Below are 22,824 nucleotides of genomic sequence, written 5' to 3'. Positions count from 1 at the left end.
ATGGCCTTTCATGTGAAGCAGTGCGTCTCAACCAGAGGGTTATGGCATCCCAGGAGGGTCACAGAAAGGCAATCAGGGGGACATGAGACATTAGATACTGTATTACAATCTAAAGCAAAGAAAATCTGGTTCCCCCACTCCCTTTCCCTTCAAGGTTGAATATTCTCTATCAACCTCCCAAACACACATTATAGAGGCTTTTATATTCTTACTATGAAAACAATAAATGTAAAGGGGTTATGAAAATGTTTTGAATTAGTGCCTGCCAAGCTGAAAAGTTTAAGGGACACTGGTGTGAAGGAGGCACTTGGATTGGCTACGCTGATTGGAAGATTTCTTTGTGAGATTTAGCATGTGTCTATATGTGATGAAGTGGGAACTTTGGTGATATTTTTATGACTCCTATGCATGCTTCAGTTTCTCTCTGTGTTTTGCATTGCTATGCATGGAATGTAAAGGGTTAAAGGATGCTCTTGGAGCTTGCTGTTTGTGTCATATAACTGTCTGGTGTTGTATGAATTCGTCGTTAAAGGACTGGCTGAAACTGACCCATATCAAGGGATGGTCCGGAAAGACAACGGGAATCCCAATGGCTACCCTGTTCACATCTACCAACCAACAACCAAGAGGAAGGTGATTTTCCCCTAACCTCTTGGAGAACAAACGGGAAAGGTGCAAAGTGGCTGGGCTCAGAGTTCGCCTTTGCAGAGAATCACACACTCACCTGGGACAGGGTGACAAAGGGACAGAGAGAGGAAATCAAGATGGCTTCAGTGGCAGCATGGCTCCAGGGAGCTCTGGCCTGGCATTGGCCAGGCTGAACTCTGTCTTAACTTTTGTTTCTCTTTGATAACCTAAGGACTTTCAGATTCTGTAGCCAGGTGTCTAATATACTGTCGCCTTGTTTTAAGAAGGCTGCCTGCTGCGGCTGCATATTCTCATGGAGAGCATTGACACCACAAGAGGGGTCACTCCCAAAGGTCTGGTTGGTTATTAGCTGGAACATAGACCAGACCCTGTGGATCTGTGACAGCATCATCTTGTAAAAGTTACAGAGCTTGTGCGGTTACCTCCCTGGGCTCGATGTGACTTTACCATAATTTGGACGACATCCAGGAAGTGGGCATCACGGCATGTCTACGCAAACACTTACTGAGCAGCAAGCTGCAGTGTAACTCCACAGTGCTCAACATGCGCCTGTCCAAGGGAGACGAGGTAAGTCACCACTCAGCTGCACTGACTTACCCTTCCAACAGAGACTGCATATGACAGCAACCTATCCCTGAGCCAAGTCTGGGTCAGATAACCCCCGGCTCAGCTATTTCCCCAACCCTATCAGAGCTGCAGATCAGTCTGTGCAACAGCCCTACCAAGCCAGGAACCACACTGTGAGGCAGCAGGAGAACAGACTCTAGAGACTCCCAGCCTGCTCTTTATCCTGTTTCTGTTCCTGCCCTGGCCCTGCCCGAGCCCTGTTCCAGTCTTGTCCTTGCCTTGCTCTGACCTTGCTCCAGCCCTGTTACCGCCCCCCTCCAGCCTTGTCTCTGCTTCCCGACCCTCCCCAGATGCTTGGACTCTGACTACCTGGCTTCGACCTTTGGCCTGTATCTGGATGCCAGCTGTGGTACTGACTTGGCTTGTCCCTGGACTCTGACCACGCAGTTTCAACCCCAGGCTTGCAACTGGACTCCAGCTACGTGGCTTGTCTACAGACTCTGATCTCAGTTCTGACCTCCGTCTGTCCCCAGATCTCGATTCCAGCGCTGCCCTTGGCCCAGTCCCGACCCTACATCCAGCTTCAACCTCCACTCCAACCACTAGGCCTGACTACCAAGAGGCAGCACCTGACACACAGGGCCTATCAAGAGAGGCTCTCACACACCCTGCTATCACCACCAACACAGCAGGGCCAGAATACAGTCACCCCACTCCACGCACAAGGTCAGACCTACCTACCCAGAGGGAAGCCCATCGCCAACCCCTCAGTGGCTGAGAGATACTCCAAACCTCCCCTCCTCCCATCCACCTCTGTCTGCCTGGACAGAAAATCATCATCCCCGCCAGGCCAGGCTGGTATCCAGCTCCACCATCGCTAAGAGGAAAGCACAAACAAGCAGGAAATGAGAAGGCCAAGATGGAATTTGAAAAGCAAACAGCCTAAGATATAAAAACAAATAGCAAGAACTTCTTTCAGTAAATCAGCAGCAGAAAACCTGGAAGAGAATCAGCAGGTCCACGAGGAAATTAAGGGAACAACAAGGAGAATAAGGAAGTTGCAGAGAAGCTAAATGACTTCTGTGCCTCAGTCTTTGCCACAGAGAATAATGTGAAGATACCTGTTCCAAAGTAATTAAGGTGAGGCTCTCTTAGAGATTGAGATGTCCAAACAGAAAAAGCTGGAATAAATGGTAATGAGACAAAAGAACAAGAGGGCATTTCTCAAGGGAGCCGAGGAAAATTAAGAATTACGTGATTATGTTGCTATCAAAAATACATAATCTGTCCTGTAAAGGGATACTACACTGGTGAACTAGAGGGGAGTGAATACTTTATACATCATTAGAAAAGGCATCAGAGTGATCCTGGAGAAATACAGAAGAATGAGCTATACTTCCCAGTCAGGAAAATTATCTGCAAATTAAAAATTAAAATTATCTTCAAATTAATTAAGTTATAAAACAACCTTAATGAACATGATACTGTACACCAGTGACAGACCATAAAGGCAAGTCAATAGAATAGTGGATAGAGAAGAATAGGAAGACATAATTCACTTAGACCTTCAAAAGCCATTGGCAAAGTCCGTCACTATTAAGGCTATTAAGCCAACCAAGACATGGAGTGAGAGATAAAAATTGCCAGACATCATCAGAAACTGGCTAAGAGATACTGCATGAAACAGAAGCCAAAACAAATGATTCATGCTCCTTGTGCTACAACTTGCTTGTTTAGCTCTTATTTTCATCACCTTTCTCCCCCTCCATTTGTCTGTTCCATCTATCATTCTGCTCTGTTGTAACCTAGATTGCTAGGTCTTTAGGGCAGGGACAGGTGTTCAACAAGTGTGGGCTCCCCTCACCAAGCCCTAGATGCTACTACAAATTCACATGAGTGTCCTCGCCAAACTGCTATCTCACCTTCTGGAGTGAGCCCAGAAGTGGAAGAGGTGGAGGAGGCAGTGCGAGGAGATGGTGACCTGGGGTTCTGGGAAGCCAGGAGCCAGGTCTGAGGGGTCTTTCAGGTGGGAGGGGTGCAGAGGTCCCAGCCATTCCCAGTCTCTCCAGTGAGAAGAGATGGGGGAGAGTCCCTGGCCAGTCTTGGTCTCTCTATTTTGAGGGGAAGGGGGAAGATGTCCTGGTCTCTCCAGTGAGAAGGTGGAGAAGGTACGGGGAGTCCCCAGCTGGTCCTGGTAGATCTGCTGGGAGTGGAGTGGAAGGGATGGAGATTCTGGCCAGTTTCTCTCACCCAGGGCTGGTCCTTGGAGATGGGGAAGAAGTGGCAGCTGAAGCTGCCAGCAACCAGCTAGAGCGGGGTGTAAACAGATGGTGGCCTGGATTCTGGGAAGCAAGAGTAAGGGACCCCTGCCCAACCACACAGAAAGACAACCACCCTCCCGGGTCAGGCCTGCCTAGATAGAGAGTGACTCTCCTCCCCATCTGAGTCTGCCCAGAGAGACAGAGACCCCAGCACACCTACCTTGGCGTCGAGTCGCTGTAAGTAGGAACAGATGTACTCTATGCTTGCTCCAAATGGGTGAACATGAAGAAATGTTGAAATTATACCTATTGAAATAACATGACAGGGGTCATTCTTGTGATTCACCTGAGATCACCAACATTGCACAGTCTGCATGCAGCGCTTTTCTCTGCATGCATTGTGCTGGATCCTGGCCTGTGTGCTGCAATGTAATGAGGAGCAAAGCATTTCTCTGAGCAGCAACTCAGATAGCAATATCCCTCAGTCCCATACAGACAACTCTCAAAGTGATTGAGAAGCTCCTGCAATGGGCAACGTGAAGCACTGTAAGGTGTAGCAAGGGGTCTGCATCAACATGAGGAGGACAGACACTTAAAGAGGTGGAAGGAGAAAAAGGGGGAGAAGGGTGGGAGACAGAGAGGAGGGAGGTAGTGGCAGTTATGCAAATTAGTTCCCAAACATTTTGATGAACCAAATGAAGGCAGGTCTGGCTGTGGCCGACAGGAACAGAAACCACCTGACCATCAACAGAGCAAGCAGGCAGCAGGTAGATGAAGTAGACAGGCCCCCAGCATATCCGTGAGGCAGTGCCCACAGCACCAGAAGCAAAACAAGTCCAAACCCATGAGACCCAAGCTCTAGGATTCTGTCTCCCACCCAGAGACACATTGTCCTCTACAGCCCAGCCTTCAACTCTTTGGGATTGCCCCCTAGGAAAGCAGTTTGGAAATCTTCTGCGGTAATTGACTTTAATTGATTTGCAAGGAGGAGGCAGCTCAGAGGGAATTAGGATTTGGAGGGTGGGATTTATTCCTGAGGAGCATGGGGGGAATGTCTCAGACACAGGGGGACTTGAAAGACTCAGCATCATTATGTCTAAACTCAGTATTTCTAAAACGAGTGATAACAATGTAAAAATACCAACAAAAACTGCTGGACATGAAAAATTACAAAACCACCATATCAGATGCTCCAAAATCTCAGCTTTCATCTGGCATTGGCCACTGGGCTAGATGGACCATTGGTCTGACCCAGAATGGCCATTCTTATGTCCTTATCCTCAGTAGCATGCAAAACTTTAGAACAAATTGTGAAAGAGAATAATTAAATTAATGAGGTAAACAGAAAAGGGGGTGACTAACCTGATTTCCCCTTCTTTGAGAAAAGAACTGACTTTTTAGATAAGGGAAATGCAGTAAAAATAATATATTTGGACTTCAGTAAAGCATTTGACATGCTACCACATGGGAAATTATTAATAGAGAAAATGGGGATTAGTGCAAGAATTGTAAGGTGGATAAGGAATTGACTAAAGGGGAAAAAGCAATTGGGCTGTGCTGAAAGGTGAATTATCAGACGGGAAGGAGGTTACGGATTGGTCTTGGGACCAATCTCATTTAATATTGGAAGAAAAAAAATGAGTGTAATCAAGGGTTCCTCTTCACCATAAGGTCTAGAAGCAAATCTTTTAAATGGAAGCTTCAATTCTGGAGCTACCTTGAGATAACAAGTTGATCTGATGATCAAAATATTTGTCAGCAATAATCATGACAAAGCCAGAGTTATGATTAATAGTATCAATACAACAGAAATTAACAAATTAATACCCTTTAAAATTAGCCAATAACATTGAGCTTGATACAATCTAAGGGCTGGACTCTGGAGGCAGACTGAGCTCTGCTTAGCACAGGGTGATGGGTAGCAAAACAGGTTTTACATCACAATTACTCCCCGCTGGGTCCGGGTCTGGCCAAAGGCAGAATCAGTCCCTACAGATATTCTTCCTTATACCTGGCTGGCTACGTCCCCAGCAGATCATTTGGGCAGTTGGGAATAACTAGCACAGAGGCAAGCCGGCCATTGCCCCTATACCAGGGGAGCACTGTGAGAGCTGGGGCACAACATAGGAATACACCTAAGTACACTGGAATATACCACGTGGGGACTCCCTTTACACCAGGTGAATTTCCAGCTGGCCAGATCTGCTGAGTTTCCAGCGCCTTTGCACCAGGGGATCCAAGAATCAGATCGTGTAAGTGAGTCAGTTCTGCTCTGTCTAAAACTTTAAGGCTCTTCTGGTCATATTATCCGAGTGTCTGGCTGTGTGGCCCTTGTTCATTGTCAAGAGAACAACATCTCACTGCATGATCTTTGTTCCATGAACTGGACTGAAGACTGTTGGTAGGGGTCTAGGATATTGGCTGTCATGCAACTGACCCTGGGTGAACTTCTTAGTTAGTTAGTTAGTCCAGCATGGGCGACGCTGGGTGGTAGCTGGAGAGTGGTCAGCTGGCTGAATTTTAGCATGCTTCTGAAGTGGTGGTGGTGGATTTCCTTCCTCAAATGAAGAGTTGTTAATCTCAATGATTATGCATCCCAGATGCGTTAGCTGGTAAAGCACTGGATCAGCATGGCAAGGAGCTCAGTTTTCCTGCAGTACTTTTTAAGACCTTATTGTGTGAATAGAGCAAATGCAGAGAAGGAAGGGATCACATTATCGACCTAAGTTCATTATATGTTTCCTGGTGTCCCAATTCCAATGTGGGCAATTTTCTCTGAGAACAGGCTAATCGTTCTTCACAGCAGGAAGTGCTAGGCTGCAGACATGCATGAAGCCAAGTGTAGTTTAACAACATAATTCACAGTCTAGAACAGTTTAGTGGGTCATGATTTAGCAGCTGCTACGATGGAGGAGCACTTATGGTCCATGAGATTTTGGACCTTAAACATGGTCCTGGGTCGAGGACTTTATATTGTCTATCCTGTACTTCGGAGCACTGTCAATTGGAGAGAAAGGAGGAAACTTTTTAGTAGCAGGTTGTTTAAAAAAATGGAGAGTGTTTGAAACTGCTCAGAGGTTTGAAATGTGAAAATATGTCCCAGGGAGGCAGATGTGGCCTTGTCTAGGTGAGGAGTCAGAGGAATGATGCTGGCCCTAGCTTGACCTGTGACAAAGCAATTGTACTTTAGCATGTGGTAAAGTGATAAAAGCCCAGCAGGGAGAGTGCAGGCAAGGGGATTAAAGGTGCATAACATATCAATATATCAGATGAAAGTCACCATCAAGTGTACAGTGTGTGTCATTGTGTGACACGAACAGATCTACGTACATGATATGAGACCTCTACGTCAGCAATGCACAAAGGGTGAAATCCTGGCCCCAATTAAGTCAGTGGGAGCTTTGCCATGGACTTCAGTGGGACCAGCATTTCACCCCTGGCCTGCTATTGTAGCAGTCCATGAAACGGAGGCAAGAAGCACGTACACTGAGACTGGAAGAGCTGCATTTACAATACCTCCTGAGAGCATCTCTCATGGAGTCTGAATCTATGTAGCATGGATGGCAGCATTACAACAGTCTTACCATTAGCAGACATACTGTACCATGAGTCTTACCTACTAATAAAGCTTCTCGTTCAGATTTGACAGGGCTACAGCTCAGAGTCCTCTCAAGTGGGCATTCCTTCTCCTGGCTAGATGCACAGATCCTGTAAGTACTGCTCTCCTGCAAAAACAACACCATCCACTCCATACCCACACAATACAGCACTCATTCTAATTAATTAAATGCTAGCTTAGTTTTTAACTTGAACAGTTTTTACAGAGTTGCAATTTTTGTTCTTCTGGTTCAATGTGTCACTTAATACATTGTTTATGTCATAAAATGCATCCCACAAAACACATGGGATGTGCAATGGGGGACACTGGTCATGTTGCTGTGGGAACCTTTATATTTGCCTTGATCAATTCCTCCCACTGTTAGAAAAAGGTGTCCTTACAGTATTTTGCATTTAAAACACGATTAGCTTAAAAATAAATCTTAGATGGAAACATTAAGATTAAGGGTGATAATGACACTAACCTAATTTGTAAAGCACTTTGAGAACTATGAATGAAAAGCACCATATAAGAGCTTGGTATTATTATTAACAGTTGTGTTCTGTTTCTCTAGGTATTACATTCCCTGAATTTAAGTCACACTGGAATTGGAAAGTCAAGCTGGGTTCTTTCCAACACATGCATCCTCACCATTAATATGGCCTTGGCAGGCCATAGTAGGCCCCTAGCGATCCTTATGTAACCTCATTGCCTCCAATAGTTTTCCACAGGAATAACTGACCTGGAACTTAATATACAATTGAACTGATGCTGTTCAAAATAAGAGGGAAAAAACAGGGGTGATGTCATGGTAGGAATCTGCAGTAAAGGAAATCAGGAAGAGGAGGTGGATTAGGCATTTCTAGAACAAATAACAGAAATATCAAAAACACAGGCCCTGATAGTAATGGGGGACTACGCAGACATCTGTTGGAAAATTAATCCGGCAAAACACAAAATTTTCACTAAATTCTTAGAATGAGTTGGGGACAACTTTTTGTTTAAGAAAATGGAGAGAGAAGTCAGCAGGGAGACAGCCATTTTAGACTTGATTCTGAGAAAGAGGGAGAAATTTGTTGTAAATCTGAAGATGAAATTGAATTTGGGTGAAAGTGATCATGAAATGGTTGATTTCATGATTCTGGGGAAAGAAAGGCGTGACAGCAGCAGATTAAGGACAATGGACTTCAAAACAGCAGACTTTAACAAACTCAGACAACTGCTTGTAAGTTTGGTTTAGCTGCCATGAGCAGGCCCAAGTTAGACAGGACGTGTCTGAACAAGCAACTGCTGAACAGGCCTGAAAACATAACTGTTGAAACAGCTAACTATTGTAGATGTGTTCATAGTAAATGAAGTAGGCAGAAACACCCTGAATTTATAAACTTACCTTAAACAATCTGAAAGCAATTGGTCTTTACATGCAAGAAGTATAGACATTAGTAGCTAGGAAAGATGTATATAAACTGTGTGATGTGTGACATGAATTGGAATTGTGGTATCACCCTGTACCTAAACCCCCTGCATCTGGGCCTGCCCAGCGTAGGCAAAGAGCTGTAACATGCCTAAAAAATTAACCTGAATGATGAGCTGGAGTCAACAGAATTGTTTGGATGCCAGAGAACTGGATAAGTCTTCTTCCAAAACTGGATGAGGTGTTCTGGATAAGACGAGTGGAAAGGTCTTGGTTGACCTGGTAGGTAAGGTCCCCTTGGAAGAAAATCTAAAGGATGAAGGAGTTCAAGAGAGATGGCAGTTTCTCAAGCAGATGATATTAAAAGCACAACTTCAAGCTATCCCGATGCGAAGGAGAGATAGGAAAAACAGTAAGAGGCCAATATGGCTCCATCAAGAGCGCTCTAATGACCTGAAAATAAAAAAAACAAATCCTACAAAAAATGGGAATATGTGTAAATTGCTAAGAAGGAGAATAAAAAAATAGCACAAGTACACAGAGACAAAATCAGAAACAGTAAGGCACAAAATGAGTTACACCTGACAAGGGACATAATAGGCAATAAGAAGAGGTTCTTTAAATAAATTAGGAGCAAGAGAAAGACAAAGTAAAATGTAGGTCTCTCTACTTAGCAGGGAAGGAAAACTAATAACTGATGATATCAAGAAGGTTGAGGTGTTTAATGCCTATTTTGCTAAAGTCTTCACTAAAAAGCTTAACGGTGACCAGATATTCAACACAATTAATATTAACAAGGGGGAAGGAGCACAAGCCAAAAAAGGAAAGAATATTTAGATAAATTAGATGTATTCAAATCAGCAGGGCCTGATGAAATTCATCCTAGGTCAATTAAGGAACTAACTAGCTGAGGCAATCTCTCAACCATCAGCGATTGTCTTTGAGAATTCATGGAGGATGGGTGAGGTACCAGAAGGCTAGAGAAGGGCAAACAGAGCACCTACCCTTAAAAAGGGGTGGAACCGGGAAATTATAGACTGATCGGCCTAACTTTGATACCTGGAAAGATACTGGAACAAATCTGTAAACAATCAATTGTAAGCACCTAGAGGATAATAGGGCTATAAGGAACAGCCAGCATGCATTTGTCAAGAACAAATCATGCCAAATCAATCTAATTTCCTTCACTGGCGAGGTTACTGGCTTAGTGGTTGGGGGGGAAGCAGTAGACATGATATATCTTGATTTTAGTAAGGCTTTTGACACAGTCCCACATGACATTCTCAGAAGCAAACTATGGAAATGTGGTCTAGAGGAAATTGCTATAAGGTGGGTACACATCTGGTTGAAAGATTGTACTCAAAGAATAGTTATCAATAATTCACAGTCAAACTGGGAGGGCATTTCTAGTGGAGCCCCATCTGGTCAGTCCTGGGTCCAGTGATTCCTAACTTGGATAATGGAATGGAGAGTATGCTTATAAAATCTGTGGATGACAGTAACCTGGGAAGGGCCACAAGCACTTTGGAGGACAGGATTATAATTCAAAATTACCTTAAAAAATTGAAGAATTGGTGTGAAGTCAACAAGAAGAATTTCAACAGAGACAAGTGCAAAGTACTACACTTAGGAAGGACTAATCAAATGCACAACTACAAAATGGGGAATATGTGGCTAGGTGATAGTACTGCTGAAAAGGATCTGGGAGTTATGGTTGAGTCAACTGAATGAGAGTCAATAATATGATGCAGTTGCGAAAAAGGATATTATTATTCTGGGGTATATTGACAGGACTGTTGTATGTAAGCCAAGGAAGGCAACTGTCCCGCTCTACTCCGTTCTGGTGAGGCCTGAGCTGGTCTACTGTGCCCAGTTCTGAGCACCACACTTTAAGAAAGATGAGGACAAATTGGAGAGTGTCCAGAGGAGAGCAACAAAAATGATAAAAGGTTTAGGAAACCTGACAACAAAAACTGGGGTTGTTTAGTCTTGCCAAAAGAAGACTGAGAAGACCTTATAACAGTCTTCAAATATGTTAAGGGCTGCTATAAAAAAGATGATGATCAATTATTCTTTATGGCCACTGAAGGAAGGACAAGAATCAGTGGGCTTAATCTGCAGCAAGGGAGATTTAGGTTATATATTAGGAAAAGCTTTCTAGCTCTCAGGGTAGTTGAACTCTGGAATAGGCTTCCCAGGAAGGTTGTAGAATCCCCATTACTGGAGCTTTTAAGAAAAGGTTGGACAAACACCTGTCAAGAATTATCTAGGTTTACTTGGACCTGTCTCAGTGAGGGAGCTGGACTTGATGAGTTCTCAGGGTCCCTTCAGCCCTGCGTTGCTATGATTCTATGATAAGATGGAATAGACTCAAGCTCATTTTCCCAGATCTGTGTCAGCTCGACAAGGCTATCGAATAAAAAGCAGTCAATGATTATTACTAAACTGAATGGATCTAGTTCAATACACACTTAGGGCAGCTCTGCTGGTAAAGGAGCTGCCATTTTTACATCGTCCTCTTTTCAGAGTAGAACTTCCCCTTGCGGCCTTGATTCAAGAAAGCACTTCAGCAAGTGCTTAACTCTCAGTAAAATCAATACAATGTAACCATACTTTAAAGTTAAGTGTGTACTTAAGTGTTGTCCTGAATTCTTGACTGATCTAAGAGGCGACAGAAACTTCACTAGGAAACGAATAGTCTGTTTATCCACAGAACAGGTGTAGCAAAGCATAAAAATGCAAGTGTTGCCTATTACGTCATCTCCTCCCTTTGTACATCAACCCTGCTCAGCTGGGTGCGGCAGTTAACCTTTCATCTCTCTGCAGAGACCAACAAAAGGACAGTCACTTGGCCAGTTGTTGGTAGGTGCTGAAAGTAAATCCATCATCCTCACTAGTTATGGACCAGGCAGCCATCAGCTGGCAATGACTTTCAGTCACTCCTGATGTGGCTGGATTTGAACCAGTGACCGACACAGGTCAATCCCCAGAACTAATCAATCTGCAAGGAAGCTACTGTCTAATTCCAATTAGTTAACCAAAAGGGCAGGGTGTTGGCCTGGAGATTGGGACTAGCAAAATCCCACTCTCCCTCTCAGTCTTCTTGCTGCTCCAGAAAGGGAGTAACCTGCACCGGGTCTATACTCGGTGGCAGCATACACTCCCCAACATGCCGGTGAAGTTACAGAGCTGAGTGCATGAGCTTCCCACTCCTGCCCCCTCACACCTTCCTGTGTTGGGAGGGGATGTAGCAGCCCTACGAAGCCTGCTTTCCTAATTGTATTGTTGCAGATAGCCAGAAAGGAGTGTGGCCCTTTGAGAGACATATGTAGGGGTCTCCTGCAGTCTGTAGGTAGAAGAGTCGGATCACATATTACTAAATCAATAAAAGGAATCACATTATTTTCCTCAAGGTGCAATCAGGGAACAGATATTTTTGAAGAAGACAGGCAGATATAATCCTCTGTGCGTTAGGATGCAGCAAGTCATCTCATACCCTGAGCCTGCTCCCCACACCACAGCTCTGCAGAAATGTACTTTACCAGCCTGAGACTGCTGATGGTGCTTAATGTGATGGTTTCTTGTTTCCTAGCCTACACGCATCAGGCTTATATACTCAGCTCCAAACAATGGATCCATTTATTATGAACTGTCACCACTTCTCTCAGTAAGATGCTCTGCTTAAAGTAGCAGAAAGAAACACACTGACTTACATTTCCTTGATTATCAACCACGTCTCTCTCCTTGTCCTCTTCATCTGCCATCTCTTGCTACATTCAGTTACAGAAAGGGAAAAGGTTATAATCTTTAGCACAGTTGGTAAAATATTAGCTTTGTTCATTGATCTTTGCAAATAAAGTGCTCAAATTGGAGCAATCTAATTGAGATTCAAATACTTTAACAACCAGAAAGACAATTACTGTGTGTAACCCCTGCTCCAGTACATAGCACTAGCTAAGGCACAGGGAGAGGGCGAGTTCTCTTGTCAGGGAGTTATTGACTAGATCTGTGCCATTACTGTCCAACTGGATCTACTGTACTCAATTAACAGAGTTGAGGGGGGCCTTCACCTCTTGTGAGGATTTGTACACAATGGCTGTCATCTTCCCTCCCAGCACACAATAGACAGTACTCTGAGGAGGCAATGACCAGCCAAGATATACCTCACGAAAACAGCTAGTGCAGAGCACAGGGGGGAGGAGGTGGTTTGGGAGAGGAGCAGAGAGAGAAAGGTGACACTTTATAAAGCCAACAGAAAATTAATCCATTGACTCATAAACAACTCCCACTTCCCCTGCTGGCGATACCCATGTCCCTGAGACCTCAACAGGTGGTCTTAGCAAGCTTGCTGCAACACACAGGAACAGCTAACTGTTAAGGGAGCTCTACTTCTCCCTGGGCCCAGCACTGACAAATGGGTGTGACTACAAGGTGCAGTCAGTAGATGGGAGCAATCAAACAACAGTAGGAATGTACATGTGATGGTAAGAGCTGTCAAAGAGGCTCCTCTACTCACAGCCCAACACAGACACCCCATGCTGAAACGCTCCTGACTTTTGAATCCTCATTAAAGCCAAGTCCCAAATCCTGGCTGCAGGTTCTCTGAGTCTAAGTCACTAACTAGACAATGGTTGCAAAGGCATTCCCTGTGGCACTCACAACCAGCAGCCACAGTGCAGATGGAGGCCAACTGGGAATCTTGGGAACATACTGGCCATCCCAGAGCAGGCAGCTCTTTCCAGCTCCCCAAGGAGCTCAATCAGTGCTCATTTTTGGAGCAGCAAACCTTTCTATCTCTCTCTCTCTCTCTCTCTCAACAGGCCAGGACTGGTGCCGGGGATCCAATAAGCCACAGTTAGCAGTTCATGCTGTGGAACCCTTCACAGCCTTTACCTTCTCTTTCCTCTCCCTCCTGTCCTTGTCCTATTGGCTGCCTTTGACATCACCAGCCAGGCTCTTTTTGAAATCTTCTCCCCCTTGGGTTTCCAGGATTTCATCCTCTCCTGACTCTCTAACCTCTCAGGCCCTCAGTATCTCAAACAGAAGGTGCTCCTCCCGCCTTCCCCCCGCCCCCCTCCCACACACACCTTCCTCATGGGGTATCCCACTGTAGACCTTCTCTTCAGCTCCCTCAGAACCTCTCTCCGGGTTATCATCTCTGCAAACTCAGCTTTGGCAACCATTTCTACGCTGACACCTCACAGATCTACCTCACTGCTTGGGACCTGTTCCCTCCATCCACACTAACAGCCTGGCTGTTTGACAGCTCCTTAGGGGTATCCAGCCATCTCCAAAACCGAACATGGGCGAAACTGAGCTCCTGATCTTCCCCCAAACCCCTTCTCCCTCCCCACTTTCTCTATCACGGTGGAGAGTGCCACCATCCTCCGTGTTGCTCAACCCCAAAATTTCAGCTGCTTCTTTGATTCGTCCCTCTCTGTCTCCACATGCACAGCCCACATCTAAATCTTCTACCTGCACATCTCCAAGACTGGATCTTTCCTCTCTGCCCACATGACCACAACTTCTACCCTAACCCTGATCATCTCTCACCAGGAATACTGTAAGGTAGCTTCCATTCATCAAGATGCACTTCTCCAAAATTTAGTCCAATTTAGTCTTAAATTCTATCTAAATAGGTGCGGTGTGGACGAGCCCACTAAAAATGGGCCCAGTCCTGTGTAGTGCTGAGTGCCTCAGGATTACGCCCTATTGTTCTTCAACATTATTCCTTCCTCTTTGTCACTTGCCTAGGCTACAGGAATGTATTTGTCCAGGACAGTGCTTCCCAGCCCTTTCTGCTTAGAGTAACATTTCATCCGATGTTCCAGTCTACTACCTCCCATTAACTCTTTCCTGGAGCCACAGTGAATCTTAGGCTGTTCCAACAGTACATTGCAACTGAATGGGAGGTGGGTAACAGCTGTTCATGAGGGACATTACAGAGGCTCATCCTCAAAGAAGTGGGGATGAGTATTGTAACGCTGTCAAGACTGCTACGCTGTTAGAGCTGCTCAATGCTTCTGTCCTTGGAACTCCGCTGTTATCAGCACTAGCAGAGAGCGCAGCTTGCTAATTCAGCAGACCTCAATGTTACTCATAGGGAAAGACCACAGGCATGGTTGGGTGACAAAGACACTCGGCCAGGTTTATTGTCCTCAAGATTCGCACAACTTGCACAAGCACATTAACCCGAGTGCCAGATGGCAAGGAGCGGCTCAGTCAGCAGTGGGAGTTTCTGCTGTCCCCTCGGCCACACAAAGGATTAAGGCAAGGTACCCAGACATTTATAGACTAAGCCAAACAACTGGGATAAGCAACTTGTGTACCACCTTGCGTGTTTCATGACATCTGTTTATCATCACTCCTTGTTCCTGATATCTTGGACAAAACATCCCTATTCATTATTCTGTCAAACTACCTTATCTTGTACTAGATTGGGGTATATCTATACTAGCCTTCTAAAATATATTTACATAAATATCTAGTGCCTAGTACACTAACAACAACTTTGCCAAGTCCATGTACCAAACAGTGAACTTGTAAGCATCTACTTTAATACATGGCCTGACTTTAGTTCACAGCCTCTGGTTCAGGACTCAGATCATGCACCCAGCCCAGTGCTCCAGCTCTCTCTCTCTCTCTCTACTACAGATGGTGCCTGGAAACTCTGTCTTCAATGGGAATTCTGTTGGACTAAGGAATGTAAAATTTGGCTCCATGTTTGCTGCATTTTAGGCTCTTATCAGCTTTCCCCTATGAAGATCTATTTGGGAAGGGAAAGGAATTTAGGGAGGGGAAAGGAATTTAGCTTGCTCTTGAAAGTAACAGTTTCCAAGCTGACTACTCTCGTTTTCACAAAGATTTGGTAGATGAGTCTGCATTTTGCAAAGCATTCTCTTAAGACGTGTCCTTAGAGATTTGTTCCCTTTTGCTATGGAAAGCAAAGGTGCACAAAACAACTTTACTTTCATGAAAAGAGGCATGGATGTTTGAATGGCATTGTAAGCACCAGAAATTCTGCCATGTATATTCATACGGTGGTTCCAGCTCCAAAATATCCACAAAGTCCACACTGATAAATGTGGTAGCAAATCTTTTTAGGAGTCCGCCAGTTGTTCAATCAAAGCAGACCACTGCCACCCAAGCCAGGCTAAGGCCATCTCCTCCATCTGTACCTTGTGCTGCACATAGAGTGAGTTATGATGTCCAATGGCCACAAGCCCAGCAACAGTCTATTACTGAAACGCCATACAGAAGCCTGGAGGCCCAGACAGTACATACCTGCTCCTTCAGGGTTTCTAACAACATTTCCATTTGTACTTTGTCTTCCTTCACTTTTTCTAGCTCGGCTTCTCGTTTTTTGTATTCCTCTTGCAATTTCAGAAGATGCTAGAAGAGAAAAGGTCAATTCAGACCACAGCATGACTTTCACACACCATTGTTTTAAAGAACATGGAATGAGTAACAAACTCTTAGGCAAAGATGTGAGTCAAATTCAGAACATTTTAAAAGTTTCCATCCATAAAAGGAAGAAAAGCTTCCACAAAATCCTACGGCATGTGACAAACTTCTTTGAATATTGCTAGATATAAAAAAAAAAAAAAATGTGGTGGGTTGTTAACATGAGGTAAGCTCAAGAAAATACTCCAAACCAGCACATCCTAGGCTGTGTAGGGTGGTTTGTCCTGTACTTTGTTTTATCCAGACTACCAGAAAAACGCCATGATGACTCTGTTTTTCTAAACAAAAAGTGATGTGTTACTTTTTGTAACGTTACTTTTATATTTCTAGGATATGCATAATGGTGATTTGCAAAACTGCAGATAATTCCTAAATGAGCACCTATAAAAATTAAACAAAATAATAAAACTACAAGACTGCATGAAAGAGAAAATGTTCATGCAGAAACTCAGGTTTCAGAGTAGCAGCCGTGTTAGTCTGTATCCGCAAAAAGAAAAGGAGGACCTGTGGCACCTTAGAGACTAACAAATTTGTTAGTCTCTAAGGTGCCACAAGTACTCTTCTTCATGCAGAAACTGCGTTTCTCAGGAACACTAGGCAAATGTTCAACCCCTTTTTGTGTAGTTATGTTTTAGGCAAGCTATTTTTCCATGCCTAAAATGGCCCATTTTTTCCCCCATCTGTCCAGTTTCAGAGCATTTTTTTTTCTCCACCACCCACCAAATAATTATTATTGAAATAACAACATATTTTGCTACACTTCAGAACAATTATCTACTCATAGCAGTGCTAATTTAGGGCACCTCCAAAGACTGATTTATAATGAGATTGCTTTGTCCGAGTTCCTCCTTGTATCTATAGAGTCCCAGAACGTTCTCAGTTCCTCCAGCACAGCTCACTTGGGAGGTTGCAGGAGTTGGGTTAAATTGTCTGCCACGTAAGGGCCTATCCCTGGTTCCTGCAGGCTAGCTGGGTGCTAAGGAGGGCTCCTGCCTCAAGGGCCTGTGGTTGCTTGTCCCTTAGCTCTCCTGATCATCTTCCTGCAGAAGCACATTTTCTCTTCTGCAGCAAATTCTGCCCCCACAAGCCCAACAGCTGAAGCAGGAGAGACAGCAGAGGATCAGGCTTTCCCTACAACCAGGAAGGAGAACTGTCGAGATGGAGAGGCAAGGAACAAGCGATCATTAAAATGTTAATACTTTTTTAAAGCTCAGGTGCTTTTGTGAACTTTGCTCCTCTGTGACCTTTATCAGTTTAAAAAGGGCTGTGGACTGACCCAGTAACCAGGTAAGGTGAGGGATCTACAAGGTTGCTGGTCCTGGGGTCTTACTTGTGGTGGGCTATTCTGCACAGTTCCTATTGTGAAGCAACTTGCTGATAGATACTATCATATTTTACATTAGGATTTTATTTATATAGCACAAACACAAGCCTTGTTAAGCAACATTGCCAACCCTAAGCAGTTAAAATCAAGAGTCAGGCCCTAAAATCATGAGATCTGAAAAAAAAAATTAGGTTTGCCTTCTAGTTACTGAGCCTTTGGGCTACACTTGGATCATATTTTCAAGCTTCTTTTTGCAGCATGAGGGCTAGGAACTACAGCAAGGTGAAATTTTTTGACTGAAACTTGTTTTTGATGAAAAAGGCAGATACAGAGTGACCAAAACACTTCATGAATTTGTGTCACTTGCGGTAAATAGTTTTGGTCAAAACAAAACAAAAAAAAAAAAATTGGAAATGCCAAAATTTTGACATTTCCAAAAGTCTTGTTTTGATTTTTCTGTCCAGATACACAATGGGATTTAGGCCCCAAAACACAGTAGGAGGAGAAAGTGGTGCAGTTAGGGCCCTCACTTGGGATGTGGGATATTGAGTGGAGCTGGGCCTGGAAGCTAGGTCTTTCCCCACCAGTGAGAGCCCCAACCACTGGACTAGAGTCAGTGTCACACATTCTCTTTCGGGACCAATGACTATCTTATACAAGTGGAACAGCTTCTACATAGGAGAGCCCTATTTCTGAATACCTTATATACCTTATACCTGCTGATTAGTCCACTAACATGGTAGCTGGAAGACCTGGGTTTAAGTTCCTGGTCTTAAAAAGGGGATTCAAGGGGGGATCTCCCCCATCCCAGGTGAATGTCCTAACCACAGAGCTAAAGATTTTAACGGGGGAGGAGAGGTGTCCTCCTCTTCCTGTGGCAGTTTTTGAATTGACCCCTTCATTTCCTTTGGTTTTCTTAAAAATGTCTGGAGCAAAACATTTCCATTTGTGCTGAATGAAATGATTCCATCAACCCAAAGGAAAAATGTTTCCAGGGTTTCGATTAGCTACAAATTCTGATAAACTTTGGTTTTGAATTTTTTCAATTTTTGAAAACACTGCCAGCGAATCAAATCAATTATTTGCCCAGCTGAGCTAGAATCTTACTTTTCTGTAAATGAAAGCTTAGTCTCACATAATCATGTGGCCCCAGAAGCTAGGTCTTAAAACCATCCCCCCCACGAAATCTCACAAGACTTGTCCCCAGCTGTGAGCACTGGCAACAGTGTTTAAAAGACTGGGAAGGCTGCTTCAGGGCCAATCCCACCTACCCACAATCTTTAAAATATGGAAATATAAAGTTGAGGGAATAGTGCTTGCAGCCCTTGTCCCTGACGTGCAATGGTGCCAACATCACACTCCAATGTTCCATAAGGCCTTCACCGCTATCCTCAACACATAGCAAACTGCAACACATCCCCCAGTGATATCCAACTCACTCAGAACCTCAGACACTCTTGTTTCAACAGAGTGACCCACTGGTCTCTCATGGACCCCATGAATTTTGGAGGCCAGTCTGCCTGAACTGTGCTGAGGCTGCTGTTAAGATTTACAAGCACTGCTTTGCTGGCATAAGGGAGATTAGAGCTGTAGCTGCAAGGGTCTCATAGTCTCTCTCTCTCACACACACACACAGTCGCTGGGAACATGTTTGCCCCCAGTGCCCTCTCACTGTATTAGAAACCCAGAACATTCCATTAACAAAGACAAAACTAGCTTGTAATTCCCACTTTTCCTGCACACCCAAGTTAACAATAAATAGATAGTTTACACCCTGGGGTTATTGAGAGGTTAACCATAGACCCTACTGGGATAAAGTGGGAATTTTGGTTATATTTTTATCATTCCTGAGCGTGCCTCAGTTTTCCTCTGTGCTTTGCATTGCTATGCACAGAGTGTAAAGAGTTAAAAGCTGCTCTTGGGACAGAGCAGGGGACATGAGGTGTTGTAACTGTCTAGGGTGGTATGAATGGGTCATTAAAGGACTGGCTGCAACTGACCCAGAGAAATGGAGGATCTGGAAAAAAAAAAAGGAACCCCAATGGCCAGGCTGTTCACACTTAGCAACCAAAAACCAAGAGGAAGACACTTTTCCTCCACACCTCGGCAGGGAAGCAGAGCAAAGGTCCCAGATGGAGAACAAAGGGGAAAGGTGTCAGGTGGCTTGTCTCAGAGCCGGCCTTTGCAGAGACTCACACACTCACCTGGGACTGAAAGACAAAGGGACAGAGAAAGAGAAAGAGAGAGGAAACCAAGATGCTTCCCTCACCAGCATGACTCAAGGGAGTCTTGGCATTGGCCATCTTGGACTCTGTTTTAACCTTTGCTTCTCTAGGCTTATCTATGGACATCCCAATGCTGCACTATGGTTGACTAATAAACTCTACTCTGTTTTGATAGTGCTGCAAATGCTCACTGGGTTTGGCTACACTGCAATGTAAGCCCAGGGCTAGTGGAACTCGAGTTAGAGGACCCCGGGTTTGAGAACCTGGGTTTGGTCCTGCTTTGAGCAAGGGATTGGACTAGATGACCTTCTGCAGTCCCTTCCAACTCCGATATTCTATGATTCTGATTCTAACCACGACCTTGAGCATCTACACTGATTGCCAACCTTAGATCAAGGATTTTCCAACCCAGACCTGAACCCACGGCTCCGGGGTCCACACTACAGTATGCAGATCCAAATCCAATCAACTGTATTCCAGACTGCCTAGAGCCCTCTCAAAATGTGGCTGCTCTAGCCCTCTGTTTGAGGTGCAGCATGGGAAAATTTGGCTGTCCACCTGGCACATTACAGGAAGTTTGAACTGCCCACCAAACTCATTCTGCCAAGCCATCGTTTTGGTCTGCAGGCTCCCAACAACTGGAGCCAGCAACATGGAGAAGAGAAGCCATTTGAAGAACTACTTCTTGGGCTTTCACTCCCGTTTCAGGAGGTGGGCAGAGCTTCTGTGAGACACTGGTGAACTTTCAGCAGAGTTTTCTGACCCACCCAAGGCACCTGACAGAGCTAATGATGGAGCAGGAGAAGGAGGACACAGACATCACAGACTCAAACTGGCTGATGCTGCTCATGACGCTCGGTATAACAGCTACATAGACCAGTGCTTCGGGTGCAGGGCCACAAGCACAGACTGGTGGGACCACATTGTCTTGCAAACCTGGAACAACCAGCAGTGGATCCAGAACTTTCACATTAAGAAAGCTACATTTCTGGAGCTCTGTGAGCAGCTTGCCCCAACTCTCCAGCATAAAGACACATGCATGAGGGCATCCATGCTGGTGCAGAAGCGAGTTACTGTAACCATCTGGAAGCTGGCTATCCCAGACTGCTACAGGTCCATTGCCAGCAAGTTTGGTGTTGGAATGCCGACTGTGGGTAAAGTGGTGGCAGAGGTTTCTGAGGCAATCAAGCATGCGGTTTATCCCAGAGTGGCTGCATCTATAGTGCTTCAGGCTCAAACCCTCCACTCTTGTAGGGTTCTAGGCCCTCGGGTCTGAGCCCGAGTCTGACAGATTTGTGTGTAAGATGGAAGGAGGGCTTGGGCTCAATCCTGAGACTGTGCCAAGGCTTACACTACAGTGTAGGCATACCCACTGAGAGCACTGTGACCTGAAGAGGTACTGTACAAGTCTCCCACAGGAGTCTGCCTTGGCTGGATTCACTGTAAGAAGCCACAGACAGAAACAGAGATCACGGGTGACCGAAGGTCCAGTTTTGGAGTCTTGGGGGTCACAGGTGTGGAACTGTGTGAACCCTGGGGGTTCGGAGAATCAAAGCTGTCACTCCCAAGGGACTGGTTACAGGCTGGGGCAAAGACCAGACCCTGCGGATCCCTGACACCTACATTTCGGACATAGCTGTAGGATGCATTAATGTGTACATAACAGAACTAGACTTCCAGATGATTGTCATCAGTTCATATCCACCCAGGAGTTCTATTGTTTTTGTAACCTTGAGAATGGCAGAAAGTTGCTTTCATCTGAATATAAACTTCCAAGACATTAGCTGTTGCTCCAGCTGAAAAAAGGGAAAATGGCTTTTTGAGTGTGTTGCTATTGCTCCCATTTTAGAGCCATGGAGAGAAGCTGAGACCACTTTGCACTCGTAGCAAGGTCATGACTATAGGTAAAAGTAGCCTTACCTGCTGCATTCCCTGCAAAGCTTGCTGGAGGAGTTTCAACTGCTGCTCTCTAGTTGTGTCTTCATCTCTGTTCACTTTTCCCTGCTCTTGCTTTAACAGCTCCACCTCATTCCTGTAGGCATCCAGCTGCCAGCGCAAACTGTCGTTTTCCTCCTTTAGGGCCTCTGCCTGGGATATCAGTGCTAGGAGAATGACGAACACAGGAAACAAACATTAAAAAAACAAATAAAAGGAGAGCAATGTCGGTCTTGTGAGTAAGAGTCCTGCATTCAGTTCCTGGCTCTGCCCCAAAGCATGACCTTGGGCCAGTCACGTAGGCCCAGATCCTGAAAGGTATTTTGGTGCCTAACTCCCATTGAAATCAATGGAGATCTGGTGCCTAACTCCCTCAGAGGATCTGGGCCTCAGACCCCATCTGTAAAATGGGGATAACACAATTTACTTCCTCCCAATTTTTGTCTGCCATGTCTATTTAGACTGTAAGATCTTTGGGGCTGGGCTGTTTGTCAATATGTGTCTGTGTGGTTCCTGGAATAATGGACCCTGATATCAATGGAAGCCTCTAGGTACAACTGTCTTACAAGTAATGTTACTATCTGTTATTAAGGCTGCCTGACACTTCCATTACAAGACCCTGTTTTCAGTTGCATAGAATTTTGCCAAACTTCAACCATCTGAGCTGAAATTTTCCATGCCAGGCAACTGCCCCAGGCTGAAATTTTTTCCCCCCTGCCAAAGCAGTTCAGTGGTTTCTGACAAGGCTGAGGGAAAATATGTTGTTTTGCTAACGTTAAAAAGTTCTGCTGACTTCAAACAATATTCAGACAACTCTAGCACCCCACACTTTGGAGCAAGTACTAGAAATCTACTGACAGGTGACCTTTGTATCAAGGATGTGCATTTTGTCATCCCCACGAAAATCTGCCCAAATTTGGCCAAGGTACAAGACTTTGAGAGACAGCAGTTTGCACATGCTCAGTAAAGACATCTTAGATTTTAACAGCTAATGTCTCCAAAGAGTCTGGCCACACTGGGCATGCTCTATCCCGCAGCTGAGCGGGCAGTTACAGCTCTGGACTACTGTGCAGTGGCCCCGAGCAGGGCATCAGAACTGAGAGAAGGTAGATTCTCTTTCCTGTGCTCTTAGCAACCCTTCCCACCCCCACTCCAAGCCCCACAGGGCCCAGGCAGTGTGGAGGAGAAAGATGCCTGATTTGAATTCTGGGGGTGGGGGGAGAGGGACTAAATTGGGACAAAAAAACAATGGGTGGTGGTGGTGGAGAGATAGGAACTGGAGGCTGGCAGGAGAGAGGGAAACTCAAACTGGGAGTTGAGGAGGAGGAGAGTGGGACTGGCTGGACGAGGAGACTGGGAATGAGAATCAGTAGGAGGGAGGTGAGGGG

At 45.0% G+C, this 22,824-nt stretch overlaps 1 protein-coding gene across 4 annotated transcripts in view; it reads right to left on the bottom strand.

Annotated features, from left to right (window-relative positions):
• ENOX2 (ecto-NOX disulfide-thiol exchanger 2) overlaps positions 1–22,824 on the bottom strand; it is a 136,667-nt gene that overhangs the window by 2,600 nt on the left and 111,243 nt on the right. For 3 of the 4 annotated variants that reach the window (XM_074964353.1, XM_074964351.1, XM_074964352.1), the window contains exons 10-14: positions 21,422–21,603; positions 15,773–15,880; positions 12,202–12,258; positions 7,093–7,201; positions 3,697–3,782 (exon numbers count right to left, since the gene is read on the bottom strand). In XM_074964353.1, coding sequence (XP_074820454.1) covers positions 3,697–3,782; positions 7,093–7,201; positions 12,202–12,258; positions 15,773–15,880; positions 21,422–21,603 — 542 coding nt within the window. The remainder of the gene's footprint in view (positions 1–3,696; positions 3,783–7,092; positions 7,202–12,201; positions 12,259–15,772; positions 15,881–21,421; positions 21,604–22,824) is intronic. The other variant, XM_074964355.1, reaches the window with a different exon arrangement.

Source organism: Natator depressus, chromosome 9, assembly GCF_965152275.1.
Source record: "Natator depressus isolate rNatDep1 chromosome 9, rNatDep2.hap1, whole genome shotgun sequence".
In the NCBI taxonomy this organism is placed as follows: domain Eukaryota; kingdom Metazoa; phylum Chordata; order Testudines; family Cheloniidae; genus Natator; species Natator depressus.
Note: the sequence above shows the minus strand (reverse complement) of the source record. Positions and strands in the feature narration are given on the sequence as shown.